Source organism: Myotis yumanensis, unplaced genomic scaffold (genome assembly GCF_028538775.1).
Source record: "Myotis yumanensis isolate MYYU_CA2020_CCGP unplaced genomic scaffold, mMyoYum1.0.hap1 SCAF_2, whole genome shotgun sequence".
Lineage (NCBI taxonomy): Eukaryota > Metazoa > Chordata > Mammalia > Chiroptera > Vespertilionidae > Myotis > Myotis yumanensis.
Window position 1 is genome coordinate 119,414,764 of NW_027223753.1, and position 25,157 is coordinate 119,439,920.

A 25,157-nucleotide genomic window follows, 5' to 3' on the forward strand; every position below is an offset into this window, starting at 1 on the left:
GAGTGTTTGGAGGTTGTGGAGAATAGCTTTCTCCTCTGCAGGAGAGGATGGCATTGCCTTGATGTTTAGGCTAAAACCCGAATCCTAGCCACCACCCTCCTCACATACTGTGTTTGGGCACAACCTCTGCGTTGTCCTCATTCCCTCGGGCTCTCTGTGATTCCGGGCACATCAATTCCACGTGAACAATTTTGTGGGCAATGGCACTTTAAGAAAGAAAAAAAAAAGAGGAACTGATTAAACATTAATTAGCCTCAATCCCCAACTTCCTCCTAAACTAATGGATAGGGTATGCATATTCCTGTCAAATATCAGATGCTAGGCTTTGCCTAAAATAGGACTTCCAAGTGTTGAAGGTATGCCAACTGCTGGCTCCTTAACATAAACCAAAGGAAATGATTGCCAGAGAAAGGCCTGGCGTCTGCTTGGTCAGATGTCACCAGTTTGCAGTGCCACATATGATCCAAGAGTTTATGAATGATCTCAACACTTGCTCCCCAAGGAGAACATATGCATTACAGAGGTTACGGATATGAATTACAGAGAGCATGGATGTTTCCATGCGATTTCTAAGAACCCTTCAGCAAGTTTTAAACATTAATGGAAAACATTAAGGAAGACTTGGCACTCTTAGCAGGACTTCAAATTATATTGTGGGTGAGGACAGAGCAGGGCTAAAAAAAGGATTCCAGCATAAAGGCTTGGCTAAGACTTGGAGCTGGCCGTTCCTCTTGCATGAATTGTGTGTTTGTGTCTTTTATTCCCCGCAGAAAACCAGGCTTCACAAAATGCTATGACTTTAAAAAGAACAAGTCACAGGGCATCCTTGTTTATTCAACATGCTCTAATGTATACCACTGATTTATCTGGATCATTTGCTGGGTGAATTTGCTTGCACAGGGAGTCTTAGTGGAGACGGTGAGAGCTTCTCATTTTTGGAATTGTCAGCACCAGGCAGAGGTGCCAGAGTGTCAGCTTGCACAGCAGTAGCCGGATGACTCCCTGCTGAGTTATATCTTTCCCATTCCCCTTCTGTGCTGAAGAAACCACTTAGGATGTGTTCCCTAAATATCGGATTTCATTGTCTGTTTAGCTGGTGTCTGTCCTGCCCATTCTGACATCGTTTGTTGGATGTACCAAAGATAATACTCTGTGGTGAATGATGATTCCTCTTTGGATTTATTGGTCTTTCCAGCCATTGAAACTGCAGGAAAAATACAGCTCATCAGTGGGAGATTTCAGTTGAAAGGGGAAACTCATTTTAAACCGGCCTAATTGGGAAATAAAATGTATTTAGATCACATAACTAGAAAGCCAGTTCAGCATAGTCTTCAGGGTTGATTTGTCCAGTTATGTCATCAGGAACTCAGACTTTTTCCTGGTGCTCATCTCAGTTTCATCCTGAAGCTGTAGCTCCCCCTGGGGTCACAGCAGGGCTGCTGACAGCCACTTAGTGCAGCGGAAGACACTGCTCTTCTCAGCAGCAGATGGAGATCTGCACTTCAGGTGGTTGGGATTATACCTGCTCACTCCCTATGATGGTAGCTGGTGATGGTGTTGGTGGTGACAGGGTTAAGGAAAGAGCATGTAGCAGTTATAGGAATGACTGTCCCTTTTTCTAGTTCATTGTAATATTTACTTTGATACACTATCATTTGTGCTAATAGTTTTAGTGGTTGCACATAAATTTGTTTATTTGAGTGATTGATTCCTGACCTTCTTGAACTGCCTGGCTTTTATTTTAGAGATCTATGAAGTTGTAGGTAGGCAAGTCAAATACACTGTCTCTTAAATCCAACCAAATTTTTTACAAATGGCATTTTAAAATCGAATTAAAACATTGTAGCCTATTTTATATAATAAAAACACTGTAACACACCTCTTGAAAAGGACTTCATCAATTCATCATCACCCCATTAAGAACACTTGATGAACGTTTCTGATGCCCTTCAAGATAGGCATGCTGTGGGGTGGGGGAGGGGAAGTTACTGAGTATAAGTGCATAAGGAAAAATTTTTCACATGAGTGAGTCCGAAGTTGACACCAAAGGAGCAGTAGGTGTCTGATGGAAAGAATAGAAAAAAGTAAGGGAAGAGCCCAGCCAGTGTGATTTGGTTAAGCCTCATCCCATGAACCAGGAGGTCATAGTTTGATTCCCCATCAGGGCACATGCCAGGGTTGCAGGCTTAATCCCCAGTAGGGGGCGTGCAACAGACAGTGGATCAATGTTTCTCTCTCATTGATGTTACTATCTGTCTCTTCCTCTCTGAAATCAATAAAAACATTTTTTTTTAAAGTAAGGGCATAAAGGGGTACCTAGTAGAGATTTTCAAGCAGAAATGTACATTGATAATTAGATGTTCCTGTGTGTGTCTAGAGCAGGATGGCTGCAGAAATGTCACTGACAACCCTGGAAATATCAGCAGGGACCTGATTGGGAACATTTGAAATCAGATTAAAAAGAGAATTTCACATGAAGAACCATTTAAAAAGTTTTAAAAAATGAATTGACAAGATCAAATTTATATTTTAGCAAACTCATAATAGCTATAGTTGTGTTTAAAAGAGAAATCAGAGAAAATGTTCAAATAGGACATTCTTTCAGTAATTCAAGAAAGAGATAAGGACGTTTTGAACCAGGACAGTGGGGACAAAATAAATGGAAGCAAGTGATATTACAAGTCAGTGTAGTATAATGACTATGCAGAGTCTAGTATCAGACACACAGAGATCAAACTTCACATTTCAAATGACCTGTTACAGATCCATGGTGCCAGATTTTCCACATAGTGTGTACTCATTAAATATTAGCTTTTATTGTAGGGCAGTTATTTTTAAAAATAGGAATATCAAACATCTCTTTGGGTGTACCTGCTAACCATCCAAAAAAGCTTATTGTAAGTCAGAGTGGCATCTCATATATTCTCTACATGCATGACTAAAAGCTTCTGAGTATTCCTCTAAGTATCAAGAGTTCCTCAAATTTTGCTTTCAGAAACAAAAATGTGCACCATATAGGCATCACTTAGCACCAGTGATCAATTTTCTGCTGAGAAGTCCCATGCTTCACAGCTCTGTCAACTCAGGGCACATACAGAGAGAGGGTTTGTCATCACAAAAGCCTTTTGCTCAGAGTTCCTTTGAGTTGCTATCACTACTCCTGCTTTTAATTACAATTCCTTTTTAGATACGTTCTCATGATCAGTTTAGTTTGCTATGGATGGTTTTCTTTATCCAATAGTATATGTGGACATTGGTCCCAATAATATTGTTAGGCTCTACATTTTTATTATGATTTTTTATTGTTTAAAGTATTACATATGTCTCCTTTTTCCCCAATTGACCCCTCCCTGGCCACTCCCACCCCCGAGGACAAGCCCCACCACCCAGTGTCCCTGTCCATTGGTTATGCTAATATACTTGCATACAAGTCCTTTCTTTGATCTCTTACCCACATCCCGCCCCCCCCGCCCACACACACACACAGACACGTATACTTTCCCTCTAAGGTCGGAAGGTCTGGTCAGTGTTTCCTTGTCTCTGGATCTATTTTTTTTTCCATCAGTTTATGTTCATTATATCCTACATATGAGTGAAATCATGTGATATTTACCTTTCCCTGACTGGTTTATTTTACTTAGCATAATGCTTTCCAGGTCCATCCATGCTATTGCAAATGGTAAAAGTTCCTTCTTTTTTTATATCAGCGTAGTATACCATTGTGCAGATGTACCACAGCATTTTAATCCACTCATCTGCTGATGGGCACTTAGGCTGTTTCCAAAACTTAGCTGTTGTAAATTGTGCTGCTATGAACATAGGGGTGCATATATCCTTTCTGATTGGTGTTTCTGTTTTCTTGGGATATATTCCTAGAAGTGGGATCACTGGGTCAAATGGGAGTTCCATTTTTAAGTGTTTGAGGAAACTCCATACAATTTCCCCAGTGGCTGCACCAGTCTGCATTCCCACCAGCAGTACACGAGTGTTCCTTTTTCTCCACATCCTCTCCAGCACTTGTCATTTGTTGTTTTGCTGATGATAGTCATTCTGACAGGAGTGAGATGGTACCTCATTGTTGATTTGCATTTCTCAGATGATTAGTGCCTTTGAGCATGTTTTCATATATCTCTGGGCCTTTTGTATGTCCTCTTTCAAAAGGGATCTATTCAGTGGTTCTCAACCTTCTGGCCCTTTAAATATAGTTCTTCATATTGTGACCCAACCATAAATTTATTTTTGTTGCTACTTCATAACTGTAATGTTGCTACTGTTATGAATTGTAATGTAAATATCTGATATACAGGATGGTCTTAGGCGACCCCTGCGAAAGGGTTGTTTGACCGCCAAAGGGGTCGTGACCCACAGGTTGAGAACCGCTGATTAGGTCCTTTGCCCATTTTTTGATTGGGTTGTTTATCTTCCTTTTGTTAAGTTGTATGAGTTCCCTATAAATTTTGGAGATTAAACCCTTATCAGATGTATCATAGCCAAATATGTTCTCCCATGCAGTGGGCTTTCTTGTTGTCTTATTGATAGTTTCTTTTGCTGTGCAGAAGCTTTTTATTTTGAAGTAGTCCCATTTGTTTATTCTCCTTGGTTTCCATTGCCTTAGGAGCTGTATCAAGTAAAGATATTGCTATGAGATATGTCTGATATTTCGCTGCCTATGGAGTCTTCTAAGATATTATGGTTTCCTGTCTTATGCTTAAGTCCTTCATCAATTTTGAGCTTATTTTTGTGTATGGTGTAAGTTGGTGATCTATTTTCATTTTTTGCATGTATCTGACTAATTTTCCCAACACCATTTATTGATGACACTGTCTTGACTCCATTGTATGCTCTTGACTCCTTTGTCAAATATTAATTGAGCTTAATGTCTTGGGTCGATTTCTGGGTTCTCTGTTCTGTTCCATTGGTCTATATGTCTGTTCTTGTGCCAGGACTAGGCAGTTTTGAGAACAGTAGCTTTGTAATATAACTTGATATCTGGTATTGTGATCCCTCCAACTGTATTCTTCTTCCTCAGGATTGCTGTGGCTATTCGGGATCTTTTTTATTCCATATGAATTTTTGGAGTATTTGTTCTAGGTCTGTGAAATATGCCATTGGTATTTTAATGGGGCTTGCATTGAATCTATAGATTGCTTTGGGTAGTATGGACATTTTAATGATGTTGATTCTACCAATCTATGAACACAGTATATTCTTCCATTTGTTTATATCTTCCTCTATCTCTTTTTTCAATGCCCTGTAGTTTTCCAAGTACAGGTCTTTTACTTCCTTAGTTAAATTTACTCCTAGATATCTTGATTTTGTTTTTGTTGCAGTGGTAAGTGGGATTGTGTTTTTAGTTTCTCTTTCTGTGAGTTCATTATATATATATATGCGACCATTATGAATGAACAACTGGAACAACCAGAACGACCAGTCACTATTACAGGAAATGACCACCAGGGGGCAGACACTCAATTCAATGCAGGAGCTCTTCGCTGGTGGTCAATGTGCTCCCACAGAGGGAGCACCGCCCACCTGACACATCCATCCCAGCAGCCACTCACTCCTTCAGTAGTCCTGTAGGTCCAATTTCTAGAGAACAGGCCAGGCACCGATGGATCATTGCCATCGGCATAATCCCCACAGCACCACCGGCCTCCTGAGAGTTAGCTTTGGGCACCATGTTCACTTTCCCTCCCTAGATGCTCCACAAGGAAGAAAGGCTATAAAATTGGCATGGGTGGCTCCTGACAACCGGCTCGAACGTCAACAGGACAGATCCGAATCCCGGGCTGGCAAAGGTGTTCCACTACCCAACCAGAGGACCGATTGCATCCTGGCCCCCACAAACCTCCTGGGCTCCCACCCATGCACAAATTTGTGCACTGGGCCTCTAGTTGGTGTGTAAAAAAGCCATAGATTTCTGGGTGTTAATTTTGTATACTGCTACATTGCTTAATCATTTATTAATTCTAGTAGTTTTTTTGATGGAGTCTTTAGGGTTTTCTATGTACAATATCATGTCATCTGTGAATAATGACAGTTTTACTTCTTATTTTCCAATTTGGATGCCTTTTATTTCTTCTTCTTGTCTGATCGCTATGGCTAGCACTTCCAGTACTGTATCGAGCAGGAGTGGTGAGAGTGGGCATCCCTGTCTTGTTCCTGTTCTTCGGGGAAATGGTTTCAGTTTTTGCCCATTTAATATGATGTCGGCTGTAGGTTTGTCATATAAGGCTTTTATTGTTTTGAAGTATGATCCCTCTCTTCCCACTTTGCTGAATGTTTTATCAAGAAAGGGTGTTGGATTTTATCAAATGCTTTTTCTGCATCAATTGTTATGACCATGATTTTTATCTCTCAGTTTGTTTATGTGGTGTATCACATTTATTGATTTGTGGATAGTGTACCAACCTTACATCTCTGCAATAAATCCCACTTGGTCATGGTGTATGATCTTTTTAATGTAAGCTAGATCTGATTTGCTAACATTTTGTTTAGGATTTTAGCAACTATTTTCATCAGGGATATGGGCCTGTAGTTCTCTTTCTTTGTGGTGTCTTTATCTGGTTTTGGAATTAGAGTAATACTGGCTTCATAGAAAGAGCTTGGAAGTGTGCCTTCCTCTTGAATTTTTTGGAATTGTCTGAGGAGGATAGGTTTTATTTCTTCATTGAATGTTTGGTAGAATTCCCCTGTAGAGCTATCTGGACCAGGGCATTTGTTTGCTGGAAGATTTTTATTACTGCTTCAATTTCATCAGTAGTTTTCAGTCTATTCAGATTTTTTTATTCTTCCTGATTGAATTTTGGAAGCTTGTATTTTCCTAAAAATATGTCCATTTCATCTAGGTTGTCCAGTTTTTTGGAATAGAGTTTTTCATAGTATTCTTTTACAATCCCTTGTATTTCTGTGGGTTCTGTTGTCACTTCATCTTTTTCATTTCTGATTTTGTTTATTTGGGTCTCCTGTCTTTGTTTCTTGGTGAGTGTGGCTAGACATTCATCAATCTTGTTTATCCTTTCAAAGAACCAGCTCTTAGCTTTATTGATCTTTTGTAATTTTTTGGGTCTCTATGTCATTTATTTCCACTCTGATCTTTATTATTTCCTTCCGTCTATTTACTCTGGGCTTTTCTTTTTGCTCTCTTTCTAATTCTTTAAGATGTAGGGTTAGATAATTTATTACCATTTTTTCTTTTTCTTTTCTTTTCTTTTCTCTTCTCTTCTCTTCTTTTCTTTTCTTTTCTTTTCTTTTCTTTTCTTTTCTTTTCTTTTCTTTTCTTTTTTTTAGGTAGGCCTGTAGAGCTATGAACCTCCCTCTCAGGACTGCTTTCACTGTGTCCCATAGATTTTGGATTGTTGTGTTTTCATTGTCATTTGTTACCAGGACTCTTTTTATTTTTTCTTTGATCTCTTTGGTAACCCAATCATTGTTTAATAGCATGCTATTTAGCCTCCAAGTGTTTGATTTTTTTCATTGTTTTTATTGTAGTTGATTTCTATAGATTGCTTTGGGTAATATGGATTTTTTGATCTTTGGGAAGTATGGACTTTATGCCATTTTCATCTGAGAAGATGCTTGATATTATTTCTATCTTCTTGAATTTGAAGAGGCTTTGCCTGTGTCCCAATATGTGGTCTATCTTTGAAAATGTCCCGTGTGCACTGGAGAAGAATATATAATTTATAGCTTTGGGGTGAAATGTTTTGAAGATGTCAATTCCATCTGATCTGGTGAGTTGTTTACGATTGATGTTTCTTAGCTGATTTATTTAGATCTATCCAGTTGTGTCAATGGGGTATTAAAGTCCCCTACTATGATTGTATTGCTCTCAATATCTCCCTTGATATCTTCCAGAGTTTTGTGGGGGTTTTTTAAAATGTATTTGGGGCCGAAACCGGTTTGGCTCAGTGGATAGAGCATCAGCCTGCGGACTGAAGGGTCCCGGGTTCGATTCCGGTCAAGGGCATGTACCTGGGTTGCGGGCATATCCCCAGTGGGAGATGTGCAGGAGGCAGCTGATCGATGTTTCTCTCTCATCGATGTTTCTAACTCTCTATCTCTCTCCCTTCCTCTCTGTGAAAAATTAATAAAATATATTTTTTAAAAAAATAAAATAAAATGTATTTGGGTGCTCCTGTATTGGTGCATATATGTTTATCAGAGTCATATCCTCTTGTTTAATTCCTCCCTTTAGTTTTATGAAGTGGACCTCCTTATCTTTTATTATGGTCTTCACTTTGAGGTCTGATTTGTCAGATATAGTATTGCTACTCCAGCTTTTTTTTCATTTCCATTCACCTAAAAAAATTTTTTTTTCAATTTCTTCACTATCAGTCTGTGTGAGTCCTTTGTTCTGAGGTGGGTCTCTTGTAGACAGCAGATATATGGGTCATGTTTTCTTATCCATTCAGCCTACCCTATGTCTTGTAACTGGAACATTTCATCCATTTACATTTAAGATTATTATTGATAGGTACTTGTTTGTCGCCATTTTTATTCTTTATGCCTGTGTTCCTTCTCCCCTTCCTATTTCTTCTTTTCTATAGCAGTCCCTTTAGCATTTCTTGTATTGCTTGTGTGGTCATAATAAACTCCTTTTAGTCCTTTTTTGTCTGTGAATGATTTCACCTTCAGTTTTGAATGATAGCCTTGCTGGGTATAATATTCTTGGATTCAGTCCCTTGCTTTGCATCACTTTGTATATTTCATTCCATTCCCTTCTGACCTGATGTGTTTCTGTTGAGAAATCAGTTGATAGTCTAATGGGAGATCCCTTATAAGTAACTTTCTGTCTCTCTCTGGCAGCCTTTAAGATTCTTACTTTGTGATTGGTGTTTGCCAATTTAATTATGATGTGTCTTGGTGTGGGTCATTTTGCATTCATCTTGTTTGGGACTCTGTGTGCTTCTTAGACATGTGTGAATTTTTTCTTTACAATATCAGGAAAGTTTTCTATCATTATTTCTCCAAACTGTTTTTCTATTCCTTGCTCTGTTTCCTCTCTTTCTGGTTCCCTTATTATGTGGATGTTGTTTTGTTTTGTGTTGTCCCAAAGTTCCCTTAGGCTCTCCTCCTGCTTTTTAAGCTTTTTTTTCCAGTTGTTGCTCTGCCTGTGTATTTTTTCCTACTTTGTCTTCTAGCTCGCTGATATAGTCCTCAACTTCTTTTAGTCTACTGTTGATATTTTCCATTGTGTTCTTTATTGAAGATATGTCATTCTTCATTTCCTGCTGGTTCTTCTTCATTTCCTCTTAATTTTACAGATGTTGTTGAATTGGACTTTCATCGTTTTTTTAAAAATGTATTGAGCATCTTTTTTTTTATTGCTTAAAGTATTACAAAGAGTATTACATATGTCTTCTTTTTTTTTCCCTGCCCTTGAAAATCCTTCGGCCTCCCCTACCCCCCAGTGTCTTATGTCCATTGGTTATGCTCATATGCATGCATACAAGTCCTTCAGTTGATCTCTTACCGCCCCCCCCTCCATCCTGCCCCCCAACCCTCCCCGGCCTTCCCGCTGTAGTTCGACAGTATGTTCGAGGCAGCTCTGCCTCTGTATATATTTTTGTTCAAAAGTTTATTATGGTCTTTATTATCCATAAATGGGTGAGACCATGTGGTATTTTTCCTTCATTGACTGGCTTATTTCACTTAGCATAATGCTCTCCAGTTCCATCCATGCTGTTGCAAATGGTAAGAGTTCCTTCTTTTTTACAGCAGCATAGTATTCCATTGTGTAGATGTACCACAGTTTTCTAATCCATTCATCTACTGATGGGCACTTAGGCTGTTTCCAGATCTTAGCTATGGTGACTTGTGCTGCTGTGAACATAGGGGTGCATAGATCCTTTCTGATTGGTGTTTCTGGTTTCTTGGGATATATTCCTAGAAGTGGGATCACAGGGTTAAATGGGAGTTCCATTTTTAGTTTTTTGAGGAAACTCCATACTGTCTTCCAGAGTGGCTGCACCAGTTTGCATTCCCACCAGCAGTGCACAAGTGTTCCTTTTTCTCCACATCCTCTCCAGCACTTGTCATTGGTTGATTTGTTGATGATAGCCATTCTGACAGGTGTGAGATGGTACCTCATTGTTGTTTTGATTTGCGTCTCTCAGATGATTAGTGACTTTGAGCATGTTTTCATATGTCTCTTGGCTTTCTGAATGTCCTCTTTTGAAAGGTGTCTATTTAGGTCCTTTGCCCATTTTTTGATTGGATTGTTTATCTTCCTTTTGTTGAGTTGTATGAGTTCCCTATAAATGTTAGAGATTAAACCCTTATCAGTGATAACATTGGCAAATATGTTCTCCCATGTAGTGGGCTTTCTTGTTGTTTTGCTGACGGTTTCTTTTGCTGTGCAGAAGCTTTTCATTTTGATGTAGTCCCATTTGTTTATTTCCTCTTTAGTTTCCAATGCCCTAGGATCTGTATCGGAGAAGAAGTTGCTTCGGCATATGTCTGAGATTTTGTTGCCTTTGGATACTTCTAGTATTTTTATGGTTTCCCTTCGTATATTTAAATCCTTTATCCATTTTGAGTTTATTTTTGTGTATGGTGTAAGTTGGTGGTCTAGTTTCATTTTCTTGCATATATCTGTCCAATTTTCCCAACACCATTTATTGAAGAGACTATCTTGACTCCATTGTATGTTCTTGCCTCCTTTGTCAAATATTAATTGAGCATATTGGTTAGGGCTGATTTATGGGCTCTCTATTCTATTCCATTGATCTATATATCTGTTCTTGTGCTAGTACCAGGCAGTTTTGAGAACAGTGGCTTTGTAATACAGCTTGATATCTGGTATTGAGATCCCACCTACTTTGTTCTTTCTCAGGATTGCTGCAGCTATTCGGGGTCTTTTTTTATTCCAGATGAATTTTTGGAGAGTTCGTTCTAGGTCTGTGAAATATGCTGTTGGTATTTTAATGGGAAGTGCGTTGAATTTATAGATTGCTTTGGGTATTATGGACATTTTAATGATGTTGATTCTACCAATCCAAGAACATGGTATGTTCTTCCATCTCTTTATGTCTTCCTCTATCTCTTTTTTCAATGTCCTGTAGTTTTCTGAGTAGAGGTCTTTTACCTCTTTAGTTAAGCTTATTCCTAGGCAGCTTAATTTTTTGGTGCAATGGTAAATGTGATTGTTTTTTTAGTCTATCTTTCTGCAAGTTCACTATTGGTGTATAGAAATGCTATAGATTTCTTGGTGTTAATTTTGTATCCTGCTACATTGCCGAATTCTTTTATGAAGTCTAAAAATTTTTGATGGAGTCTTTAGGGTTTTTTATGTATAATATCATGTCATCTGCAAATAAGACAGTTATACTTCTTCTTTTCCAATTTGGGTGCCTTTTATTTCTTCTTCTTGTCTAATTGCAACGGCTAATACTTCCAGTACTATGTTGAACAGGAGTGGTGAGAGTGGGCATCCCTGTCTTGTTCCTGTTCTTAGGGGAAATGGTGTTAGTTTTTGTTCATTGAGTATGATGTTGGCTGTGGGTTTGTCACATATGGCTTTTATTATATTGAGGTATGATCCTTCTATTCCCACCTTGCTGAGAGTTTTTATCAAAAATGGGTGTTGAATTTTGTCAAACGCTTTTTCTGCATCAATTGATATGACTATGTGGTTTTTTTCTTTCAATTTGTTTATGCGATGTATCACGTTTATTGATTTGCGGATATTGTACTATCCTTGCATCCCTGGGATAAATCCTACTTGGTCATGGTGTATGATCTTTCTGATGTACTGCTGGATCCGATTTGCTAAGATCTTGTTGAGGATTTTGGCATCTATGTTCATGAGGGATATTGGCCTATAATTATCTTTCATTGTGTTGTCTTTACCTGGTTTTGGTATTAGGGTGATTCTGGCTTCATAGAATGAGCTTGGAAGTGCTCCTTCCTCTTGAATTTTTTGTAGTAGTCTGAGGAGGATAGGTTTTAGTTCTTCCTTGAATTTTTGGTAAAACTCCCCTGTGAAGCCGTCAGGCCCTGGGCTTTTGTTTGCTGGAAGCTTTTTGATGACTGCTTCAATTTCTTCCATAGTTATTGGCCTATTGAGATTTTTAGATTCTTCCTGATTGAGTTTTGGAATGTTGTATTTTTCTAAGAATTTGTCCATTTCCTCCAGGTTGTCTAGTTTGTTGGAGTAGAGCTGTCCATTGTATTTTTTAACAATCATTTGTATTTCTGTAGGGTCTGTTGTTATTTCGCCTCTATCGTTTCTTATTTGGTTTGTTTGGGTCCTCTCTCTTTGCTTCTTGGTGAGCCTGGCTAGAGGTTTGTCAATCTTTTTTATCCTTTCAAAGAACCAGCTCTTGGTTTCATTGATTTTCTGTATTGTTTTTTTTGGTCTCTATGTCATTTGGACTTTCATCCTTTTCAGTGTCCTTATGATCATTGCTCTGAATAATTTTTCTGACAAATTTCTTGCCTCCATTTCCTTTACTTCCTTTTCTGGTGATTCCTTCTTTTCTTTCATTAGGTAGCTGTTAATTGCTTCCCCATTTTTGCTGTTTCTCTGTGTTTTTTCTATGTATTAGATCAAACTTCTACATCACCCATATTTTTTTGAGTTTTTGTTACATAGTAAATGTTTTGTGGAACCCAGTGTTGCAATCTCTCAGGTCTTCTGGGCTGGGTATTCTCTGGATGCCCCGTCCTTGGGATATTTGGATTCTCTTGGTGTAGTTGGGTCTTGATTATTATTATCCTGTTTGTGGATGGAGTCTCTTCTCAGGTTGTTTGCTGCTAATGTGGCTCACTCTCTACCACATTTACCAAAAAGCACAAAATACAACTCAACAAACCCAACACAGAAGGAACAAAACATGAACGTATTCACAATACCAATAACCCCAATAAAAGTTACCACCAGAGAAAAGAGCATTAGGAGAGAGAAAAGAGAGCAAAAATTATGGTGAGAAAAGAAAAAAGGGTAAAAGAAAAAAAAAGAAAAAAGAAGGGGAAAAATATACATATATGTGGAGAAAACTCCCCAAAACAAATAAATAAAAAAATTCAAACAACAAATATCCAGAAAAAAGGTGGGGGGGGGGGGGCAGGGACAGAATCTGTGGAGTCAGACCCTATTTCCAGTAAGTAAGGTAAAGGAATTGAATGAATAGGGGAATGGCCACAGTTCAGTATAGAGCATGTATAAAGATAATGACTGGATAAGAATAAAAGTAAAAGAAAAAAAATCAATAAATTAAAAGCCAAAAAAAGGAAAAAATATTTTCCTTTAATGAACCTATCTATATATTCATCTGGTTTTGTAAAAGGAGAACAGAGGAGAGAGCAGATAGGCTTGAGTTTAGTGAATGAAACTAATTAAGCAATTAGGAGAACAGAGTAAGAGAGAAGAGAAAAAACAAAGCATAAAAAATTGGCTAGCAAAGAAAGAGAAAAGAGAAGAGTGCATGGACATGGAGCAGGGGAAAGGAACTTAGATATATGAGAAAACCTTCAGAGACTACAATAATAATAATGCATCAATAAAGCAGATAAAGAAGATCAATTTTTTACAAGGAGTAAAAAGAAAGGAGAGAGAAAAACTAAAGTAGGAACAGGAAAAGAGAAACAGGATGAAAAAAAGGAGAAGTGAGGAAGAAAAGAAAAGGGTTGCAAAAAAGAAAAAAAATAACATAAAGTAAAATAATGATAAAAAATAAAAAGAGAATGAAGAAAAATAATCCAAAAAATGAAAGATTAAAAAAATAAAGAAACAATTTTTTTTGTTTCTTAAATAAAAGATAAAAAATAAAAAAGTGAAGTGTCATTCACTTCAACCGAGTTTTATTGTCCTGTGGTGGCTGGTTTAAGACCCCTCTCTAGTGTTCTGTCTGCCACTTCTCAGTTTCCTGTTAGGTAGTTAGCATCTCGTTTAAGTTACCAGCCATTCGCCGCTCCTCTGTGTCTGTCTCCATAACCTTGGTTGCAGGCAGGCAGGACCAATCTGCCAGCTTTGTTTGTCTGCCTACTTTCAGTTGTATTTACAGAAGCATCTATTTCTGACACGGGCTTTAGGTGGGGGTGTTGCTGTATTAATTTCCGGGACCAAACAGTCCCTCAACCTAGTCCCTGAGGCTATTCAGATTCTTCGTTTCCTCTGCCAAGCTCGATGCCGGGTGTAATTGCCCATGGATGCTGGGACGGGCTGGCTCTTCAGGAGAAAAATGGCTGTGCAGGTTTGGAGGGTCCAGAATGTCCCAGTGCTAGATTCCTGGTCACCTCTCCCTGCCCTGCTCCTCTCCACAGCCTCTCCCCAGCCTCCACAAAACTATACCTCCACTAGCATTGCAGCCTCGGTGAGTGTTTCTAATTGAAAGGCCTATGAACTGGGTTTAGCAAATAAAAGTAAGGAAAATGTAAAGGCAGAACAGCTGTGCCACTGAACTTTTCTCTCCCCCTGGTACTGTGTGGCTAGGGCAGTACTTCAGGTTGCCTTTTTGGGTGCAGCCGCTCGTGGCTCTGGACTTAGGTCTAGATTCCCCAGGTTCCAGAAGCCCTGTGGACCCCCTTCCACAGTCTAGTGTTACGTGTGTCCCCAGTGGATGCAGACTTGGTGCAGCACAGGTTCCTTCTGACCCTTACGTTCTGGTAGTCAGGCATCTCTCTCTCCAGCCCAGATCCCCGATCCTGCTGTTCTCCAGGTGTCCTCTGTCCTTTCTGGCCACAGATTGTCTCACCAGCTATGTCTAATTCACCAATTCTGGGTGGATGTTATTCGATGTAGTTGTTTCTTCTATCTGCTCCATGAGAAGGTGCAGGACACGTCCACCTATTCTGCCACCATTTTGTCTCATTAGGCTATACATTTTTAATAGCCCTTTGCAAGCATGTGTATCTTATAATTCATAATATATCTCTTAGAAACCTATAAATTATGCATTCTCTTCTCATGGTTATTGCTAATTTCTTTTAACAAATTAAAATGGGTAAGTCTGAGTAATGATTTACCTTGCCTTTATTTATTGACATAAAAAAAATCTGAGAAGTACTGATTTAGAACAAAAGACTTGGTGAGAAGACATGAAAGAATGTGGGACTGTGAGGGAGCAGGAATGAAAGATGTAAGCTCTAAAGGCACAAATACACGTAAAGCTTGTTGAGGGCACTAATTAGTTACCTATCACTGTGTAACCAATTACCATAAACTTAGGGGTCTAAAACAACACCCATTTATTCTCTCATTGTCTGTGGTCAGGAACGCAGATACAAGTTAGCTTGGACCTCTGCTGTGGGACCTCTCACAAAACTGCAATAATGGTGCGTGTTAGGGCTTTGTTGGTCTCAGGTAAAGGCCCAGCTGGGGAGTTTCTGCTCCCAACCATGCATATGTGATTGTTGTCAGGATTTGGTTTTTGAGGGGGACTGAGGGCTTCACTTCCTTGCTTGCTGTTGACTGGAAGCTTCCTTCAGATCATTGTCAAATAGGTCTCCAATGAGTATCTTATGTGAGTAGAGGAAGCACATTTGTGGAAGGACACAGAGAGACAGACAGAAAGATAGAGAGAGACAAATAGATGAAAGTTGCAATTTTTTATAAGTTAATATTGAAAGTGACCTTTCATCACTTTGTAATATTCTCTTCATTAAAGGCAAGTCCCCAGTTCCAGCCCACAGTAAAAGGGAGGGGATTATACAGGGAGGGAGGAACCATTGAGGGGCATTATCAAAAAAGATAGCCCTGGCAGCATCATGTTACTCTTGTTTGACATTCCTTAACCATTTTATGACAGTGCCAAACACATTGTAGTGTCCAATATGTGTCTGCAGGATTGAATTAGTTATAAATCTTTATGCCATAAACATGAACTATATTTTATCAAATATACTTAGTCTTTAAGAAATTTCTGATCTTCCAGAATAACTTCCCAAGTCACAGTGCATGTCAATGTAAAAAGAATCTCATCTAATCCAGGTTATGACTAGCTGAGTGAGCTCTCATTTACTATTTTTAGCTCATATACAGAAATAAATATCCAGGTTCTAGCCAATTAGACTTTTTTTTTTTACCCATGGAGATATGAGCTCTTGCATTCTAAACTTAGATCTGCAAGCAAATACTATGTCAGTAGTATACCTAGTACATATTTTACCTCTTTTTTTAAATCCTCACCCAAGGATATTTTCCCCCATTGATTTCAGGGAGTGTAAGTGGAAAGACAAGAGGGAGGGAGGGAGGGAGGGAGAGAGAGAGAGAGGGAGAGAGAGAGAGAAAAGAGAAACATCAATTTGCTGCCTCCTGCATGCACCCCAAACAGGGCCAGGGATTGAACCTCAATGGTACATGACCTGACTAGAACTCAAACTGCTGACCTTTCAGTGCATGGGGAAGATGTTCTAGCCCACTGAGCCACTCCTGCCAGGCATTTTGTTTGTTTGTTTGTTTTAAACTATAACTTACTGATACCCTCCCAGCTGTTAACCATATTGTTTTTCAGTTCATCAGGTTTATTCTTCTTCACCTTATTTGAAAACCTGTTTGGAACTTTAGGTAATACCTATACCACTGTATGCTCTTGCATTAGCTTACTTGTCAAGCCATATTAAAAATGAAACCATAGCCCGGCCAGCATGGCTCAATGGTTGAATGAAGAGCCAGGAAGGAGGTCATTGTTCGATTCTCAGTCGGGGCACATGCCTGGGTTACAGGCTAGATCCCCAGTAGGGGGCATGCAGAAGACAGCTGATCAATGATTTTCTCTCATCATTGATGTTTCTATCTCTCTCTCCCTTTCCAGTACTCTCTCTGAAATCAATTTAAAAAAAATTTAAAGCAAAAAAATAAAAAATAAAAGAAACTATAGGCAGCAATATCTCAAACATCTCTCCTAACAATATGTTTATGGATACATCTCCTAGGGCAAAGGGAACTGAGGAGAAAATAAACAAATGGGACTACATTAAAATAAAAAGCTTCTGCACAGCAAAAGAAACTATCAACAAAATGAAAAGGGAGCCCACTGCATGGGAGAACATATTTGATACATCTGACAAAGGTTTAGTATCCAAAATATATAAGGAACTTCTACAACTTAACAAAAGGAAGACAAACAATCCAATAAAAAAAATGGGCAAAGGACATAAATAGGCACTTCTCCAAAGCTGACATACAGAAGGTCAAGAAACATATGAAAAAAGGTTCAAAGTTACTGATCATCAGAGAGATGCAAATCAAAATGACCATGATGTATCACCTCACACCTGTCGGAATGGCTACCATCAACAGATCAACAAATGACAAGTGCAAGCAAGGATGTGGAGAAAAAGGAACCCTAGTACACTGCTGGTGGGAATGCAAACTGGTGCAGCCACTATGGAAAACACTAAGGTGTTTCCTCAAAATATTAAATATTAAACTGACATTTGACCCAGTCATCCCACTTCTAAGAATATATCCTAAGAAACCCGAAACACTAATCAGAAAGAATGTATGTACCCTTATGTTCATAGCAACACAATTTACAGTAGCTAAGATCTGGAAAGAGCCCAAGTGCCCATCAATAAATGAGTGGATAAAAAAGCTGTGGTGCATTTTACCATGGAATACTATGCAGCAGTAAAAAAGAAGGCTCTCTTACTCTTTAAGACAGCATGGAGGGACCTGGAGCATACTATGCTAAGCAAAATAAGCCAGTCAGAGAAAGACAAGTATTGCACGATATTACTAGTATATGGAATACAATGAACAAAATAAACTGATGAACAAAATAGATCCAAAGATATAAAAGCATGGAATAAACTGTGGAATTTCAGAGGCCAGGTGGGGGAGGGTGGGTGGGAAGAGATCAACCAGCGAACTCGTATTCATATATGCATAACCTAAGGACACAGCCAATAGGGTGGTGAAGCCTTGGGGTGTGGAGAAGGGTTAGAAGAGGTCAGTGAGGGAAAAGGGGAAACATATGTAATACTTTCAATAGTAAAGATTTTTAAAAATGCAGCTTTCAGTTCTTTCTATAATAAGAGCTTAAAGAGAAAAAATTAACATAATTTAGACTTGCTCCCTACATTTACAAGACCATTTTAGTTCCTTTCATCCATATAATCCTTTACTATAGAGAACACCTTCTATTTCTTATCACTTGCAACTAAGCACAGGGCAAAATCCAGGACAGAAATGAATAATTAATTCAAAATTTGAAAACAATAAATATTATTTCATTTTACTTTGCTTACATTTATGAATGGATATACAAACCTCAGAAACATATAAACAAATATCAGAACACATATGTTCTTCATAAAAATTTGAGGAGAGTAAAAACGACTTTGCTTTTTCCTAAGAGCAAGTTCTCTGTTTGCCATGACAGACCCTGCTGAAAAGGATGTTTTCTCTTCATTTTATTTGTAAGAAAGAGAGAAGTAACATTTTATTATCCCAAAGATTTAGAGTAAAAAAAATAATATCAATAAGCAAAATGAATTAACTGAGACTATGCAAACCCCAAAGAGCATTTTACAAGTGGGTACAGCACCAATTATCTTATTATCTCACCCTACTCTCTGGGTGAATAGTCTAAAAGCCTAAAATTACAGTTGATATTTGATTTCTTGGCTTCATTTGCAAAATGGAGTCGTTTTCTCTTTTGTGGATGCCATAAACACATGTTATATTGTTTAAGAGGAACAGACCTTATTTTGTTACGGTATTTTTCTCTTTTTGTCCCCCAGGTCAAAGGACCTTTTTTTTCTTAATTAGTTTTGTTGCAAATTGATGTAGCACACCGTGTTTCTGAATGATTTGCGATGGTCCTAAGTACCATTTGAGTAGAGGCTTTTTGGCATGTCATTTGTTAAGAGACCAGTTCTGGAGAAGGTCCTTCAACTGACCAGATGTGTCATATTGAAACAGATTGAGGGCCTGCCAAAACACCATTTGCTGCCAGCACTGTATATTGTAGGGGTGCTCACCACCCTGTTACCATATTTTTGCACGTCTTAACATTGCATAAATAGGCAGCTGTTCTGTATTTAGAATATAAATGAGTCACCAGCTTGCTCTCCCTGGAGGATTTACCTGGAAGAAGGAACCACAAACCTCTTCTCATCCCCCTGCCAGAATGTCACATTGAAATGCACACTTCTCAGCTCATTCAAAAGCAAATCCTTAGGCAAATAAATCACACCTTTCCTGCCAGTGAGACAAGAGAACCTTGCTAAAATGGAACACATTTCCTTAGCAGTGAAAGCTGCAAATTAATCAGCTTATAAACTGAGAGCGAGCCATTTGTGCTGAACACTTTCTTACTGCTCCTTCAATAGGAGACAAGGTTCTCTAATCTTCTAGAGAGTCCTGACTTCATTAAGATGGAAAACCCTGTTAAAGGAGGTTTTGCAAGAGACAAGAAAAGCACTAAAGTCACTCAGTTGTCTCTCTGCAGTTATTCTCAGGACAGGGGATTTCTATTTATTTGGAGAGTGACAATGAGCCTGGATACATGGCCCAAGCAAGAAGCAGAGTGATGCCCAGCTAGAGTTGCTCAATGCTTGAGCATTGACCTATGAATAGGGAGGTCATAGTTCAATTCCTATCAGAGCACATGCCCGAGTTGTAGGCTCCATCCCCAGTAGGGGCCATGCAGGAAACTGTGTTAATTTGCATAGTCGTTCTGATTGGCTGGTGGGTGTAGCGGAGTGGCAGAGTGATGGTTAATTTGCATGTTTCTCTTTTATTAGTGTAGATATATATAGTAAAGTGCTGGAGTGGGCCTCATTTCAGGACACCAAAGCTGGTTGGTCTAATCCACATTTACAGCAGGTGATTTACATAACAGGCTAGCACAAGGTGACTCATTTTTATCTCAAATAGCTTGGCCAATATATAAGTATACACATACATGTGCATACCTATATGTATGTGTGTGTATAATATATATATATATATATATATATATATATATATATATATGTATATATGTATATATGTATATATATGTATATATGTATATGTATGTATGCGATCTATACTAATAAAAGGGAAATAAGCTAATTAGACCGGACATTTTATGGATGTCCTTCCAGACAAAGCTGAAGCCCAGTCTCAGGTAAGCCGCAGATGGCGGCTGCTGCTGCAAGGGCTGGACTGAGGCTCAGGCAGCCACAGTGGCTGGCAGTGGCAGCAGCAGCGGTGTGATGGAGGTGTTGCCTTTCCCTGATTGGCCTGGTCACCTCCTGCAGAGGAGCTGTCAGTAAGACATCCCCTGAGGGCTCCCAGACTGTGAGAGGGGGCAGGCCGGGCTGAGGGACCCCCGCCCCCCTGCCAGTGCACAAATTTTCATGCACTGGGCCTATAGTATATACATAAACACACATCTATATTTGTGTAAGTATATGTATTTGTTTTACCCATAGGCATACTTGTCAGTGTTGGAATATCAAAGAATAAAAAAGTCAAGGGAGTTAGGGAAAAGAGAGGCAGTTGAGGTATGTGGTATATTAACTGTTATCAACTATTTTTGTGAATGTTTGCCCTTATTTGCTAAATAAACTCAGCATCCTGCAATCTGATAGGAGCAAGTTATTTCTCCAGGCTTTTCAGGTTGCCAGCAGAAGGAAAGTGCACACGGATAGATAGGTGACATTTGGAGAGCCAGGCATGCCAGATTTTCAGAGGTTATAGCGGAGGTCCAACCTGCTGTTCTCCTAATGAAAGGAGGGAAATTCAGGCTGGCAAAACTGCTATAAGGGATATCTCTGCTCCGAATGTCACGCTGCCCAGATGTCGCTCGGCAGGTGGAGATGCAGAGAGAATGAAAATGTAGCCCTGTGTGTGTGGGTGCTAGTGTGTTGCAAGGGTGAACAATGAGTCTATCTTCTGAAGTGTAATGAAAACAATGTGGATCATGTCCATATTCATGTCAGGAGAAAGGCCTTTCTCAAAGATTTCTCACTCACTTCCCCTCCCAGACAGATATGCCTTCATGTTCACAGACCATGTGCACACAACTTGTTCAAGGTTCTAAGTATAATTTGAACATTTATTTTAATATATGTATATACACATATGTATGTGTGCTTTTTAAATAGAAGATAGGATCATACCACATAAAGTTTTGTACTTTGAGTTTATTATAAATAGTGTAATTATTTATGAATTATATCATGAAGATTTCTCACCCTATTTTCCTTAGACTTACCTTATTTTTAAGTCAGATTTTATAGCAAAGGTGCATTGTCACAGTTATTCATTTTCCTGTTGATGAACACTTAGGTTGACTCTAGGTTTTGTAAGTTGGGCATGCTTAAGTAGTCACGCTGGCAACTTTTTTAGGACCAAGTAAATGAGTCTTTAGGTTACCTTTGTAAGAGATGTGACTGTCATTGAATTTTCTTTCACTACAATTGTTTTCCTCCAGTGTTACGAGATGACTTCCGGCAAAATCCCACAGATGTTGTGGTGGCAGCTGGAGAGCCTGCCATCCTGGAGTGCCAGCCCCCCCGAGGTCACCCTGAACCCACCATCTACTGGAAGAAAGACAAAGTTCGAATTGATGACAAGGAAGAAAGAATAAGTGTGAGTGAAATTAAAATGAATGCCTAAAGAAACTGAATCTCAAGTCTTAAAATTGATATATTTTATTTTATTCTGTGAATAAAATTGTTGAACTGCATTTGAATACTAACTACCTTTTTCACTGTATTGAAAAGGATGAAAAAGGGAAACCAAAAACAATAACTTTGGAATAAGGTTTCAAAGACAAAAATTATACAAATCAAGTGTACATAATAGATCCAGAGACATAGAAGCATGTAACAGACTGTGGAACCTCAGAGGGAAGGCTGGGGAGGGTGGGTGGGAAGAGATCAACCAAAGAACTTGTATGCATATATGCATAACCCATGGTCACTGACAATAGGCTGGTAAAGTCTTGGGGGGTGGGGCTAGAAGGGTCAATGGGGGGAAAAAGGGGGATATATGTAATACTTTCAACAATAAAGATTAAAAATAAAGTAATAAAAAAATGAACAAAACAGTAAAAAATAGAATTGCACCAACTTGAATTTGTAAATAGATATTTGCAGCTCAATATTGCAGTCTCTGCTCTTTTTAAGATCTTCAAATGCATCCGTTGCTCATGCAGCATGTGATTGTTAAAGTATAAATGATGGCCATAAATCATATTAATTAGGGTATTTATTTTTGCATTATTTTAAAAATTATAAAATGAAATAATTTGAGGTGATAAATATTTCAAGCACTTTTCCAGTTTTTCCAATTTAATGATATTTATAACTAAACTTTCATACATGAATTCATTTAAAAGTTTAGTGATATAAAATAAAATCAAAATAAAAATGACTGACTGGTTCTGCAGTTTAGCCCTTGTAGAAAAATAGTATATTTTTAAGGGAAACTAGTGATTAGTTTATGAATATTCAAAATAAAACACCCAGAAAATGGTAAACTGGTAGATAAATAGCATACAATTACTTTATTTTTTCAGAGGGTCTACTCAAGATTTGTATATGAATTTTGTGAAAACCAGCCTACTGAAATAATAGACAATGCCTCAACCTTCTGACATTATTTTTAGTGTAATTTTTGAGAATTATACTGAGTATAATACAGTGGGGCCTTGACTTACGTGTTTAATTTATTACGTGACGGAGCTCATAACTCAAATTAATCGTATGTCAAATCATAAAGTGAATGAGTGAGACACGTGATGCTGGGCTGATGTTGTGGCGTTCACTGTGACGTTCGCTGCACCAACTAGCGGTGGGGTATCTGAAGCTGGCTCATAACCCGAATTTTAGCTTGCAACTCAAAGCAAAAAATCGGCCGAGAGAAGGCTCGTATCTCGAAAAACTCGTTAGTCGGGACACTCGTAAGTCAAGGCCCCACTGTAATTGAGAATGAATATTTTAAAAATAATATCTCATTTAACTGAAAAAAAAATGTTCTATTTCTATCAAAAGTCCCTGTAGTCTGGGTGTCTATTATCTTTAAAAATATCTAGTAAATGCTTCTTTTCTTATGTGTACATTGTGATTATATCATGAACAGAACTAGATAGGCCATGTAGGAGATCATAACATGTGTTTATGTTATTCTGGCTTGAACTCTGAGGATCTACATTGCCCTGGAGAACTGGTTTGCTAATGGTCTCTGCTAGGGTACCAAGTTATGAAAATGTGCTCCTGGTGATGGAATAAAATCAATGTTCAAGGGTTTCTAGCTCATGTTTGTGTCATTTAGCTTTAGCTTTGAAACAAACCACCTCAAACGCAGTAGCTTATAGTAACCATTTTATTTAGACTATGATTCTACGGATAAACTGATAGCTCTTCACTCTGGCCCAGCGTAGTTGATGTTTGCTAGGCTTCCTCATGCTTCTGTGGCTTGTTTAAAGATGTGTTGACGGCTGGATGATCTGGGATAACACACACGTCTGGCAATTGACGGACTCTCAGCTGGGCACCTTCATCCTCTCATGGCTTCTAATTGTGCAGCAGGCTAACTCAGGCTGGTCCCCACGGTAGTCCCAGGGTTTCAGCTTCAGCAAGAAAAGGCAAGTCGCAATGTCCAAGCACTTCCTTCTGGTGAAAAATTGCTTTAGTTCCATTGATCAAATCAGGTCATATTGCCAAATGCAGCTTCAAGGGGAGAAGAAATTGCCTCCATCATCATTTTTATAACTTAGACTTCATTACGCTCTACTGTATATAATTGAGAACATGTTGAAAGTCTTCCCAGGTAAAAAAAACAAAGTAGGAAATTCCTTTCTATGACATGACAGGTTTTAAAGCCAGAAATATCTCTAATGAGAACATACCTATATTAGTGTTGTTTGCCTATGAATTTAAAAATCAACAAAGGAAAAGACCATGTTCTTATCTCATATCTCTTTAAAAACACTCAGTCATTGTCAAGTGAAGATTGTTGGATTAGGGAAATACCAAAAATAAAAAATAAAAAAATCACCAAAATTGGAAAAGAAACTATGAGTTAATGATACACTTACTGAAAACCTAATTCTCCTTTAGCATCTTCTTTAACAAACACACATTTAAACAAGATTACATATGTTTATTCAGTCAATAAATGCTTCTGACTTAAGACATCTAAAGAGAAGCTGTTTAAAAACAATGAGTTGTAACAACTCATAGTCATTATTCCAAAAATTTGAATTGTTTTTATCCATACCACTCTATTCTTCAAAAATTATCCCATAATTAAAATTAAGATGGGACAAAGATAATACACACAATTTAAAAGTAAGCTCCAGGAAGGCAGGCATTTTTATATTTGGATTATTACTGAATCCCAAGTGCCTAGAAAACTGCCCAGCCTGTGGAGTTAGGTATTCCATAAACACTTGTGGAATCCCTCTGAGTCCGTTGGATTTATTTTATTATCCAAAGCAAATATCTAGTGCTCCTTTCTGATGACAAATGTCAATAGCAGTTCATCCAACCAAATCACAGAGTGAAGACCAAACATCGGGATTGGATGGGGGCCATCACAATGCACAAAGGAGGACTAGGCAGGAGATGAAGACTGCCTTAAAGAAGCATTCTATGGAAAGGGAATTGGGAGCTTATTTTGGAGGAGAATTTAAGAGAAAATAAGGGCACATGCAGATGTCAAAATAGTGGGAGAGTTTTGAGTGCTAGTTCCAGAGCTATTTCCTTTAGGAAAAACAAATGTGCTTAATTATTCAAAATTATTTATTAGTGACTTTTCCTTTCGATTCTGTCTCTCTCTTTTTATTCTTCCTTTTTTTTAAAAAAAAAAATTACAGATCCGTGGTGGAAAACTGATGATCTCCAATACCAGGAAAAGTGATGCAGGGATGTATACCTGTGTTGGCACCAATATGGTGGGAGAAAGAGACAGTGATCCAGCAGAGCTGACTGTTTTTGGTAAACCTCTCTTTTAATTACAACTTGCTATTTGTATCATTTTTCCCTTTGTTTTTAAGTGTTTTTTATTAATACTAAACACCAGGCCATATAGAGATAGTTTTTATGGCTTATGGTAAGCAGTGACAGGCTGGAATTGTCCATTTTTTTGTTTGTTTGTTTCTGTCTCCAAGATGAAATCTTTGATGGGAAGAAAAAGAAGACATTTGAAATGTTAATCCACCTACTCTATTCATGTATTTATACAGGTTTGCCTTTCATCATAATATAAA

The 25,157-nt window shown here is 38.3% G+C and overlaps 1 protein-coding gene across 9 annotated transcripts in view; it reads left to right on the forward strand.

Annotated features, from left to right (window-relative positions):
* The window catches only part of ROBO2 (roundabout guidance receptor 2), a 691,429-nt gene that overhangs the window by 472,263 nt on the left and 194,009 nt on the right, over nucleotides 1-25,157 (forward strand). For all 9 annotated transcript variants that reach the window (XM_070406004.1, XM_070406006.1, XM_070406010.1 and 6 more), the window contains exons 3-4: nucleotides 21,375-21,532; nucleotides 24,765-24,885. In XM_070406004.1, the coding sequence (XP_070262105.1) occupies nucleotides 21,375-21,532; nucleotides 24,765-24,885 (279 nt within the window). The remainder of the gene's footprint in view (nucleotides 1-21,374; nucleotides 21,533-24,764; nucleotides 24,886-25,157) is intronic.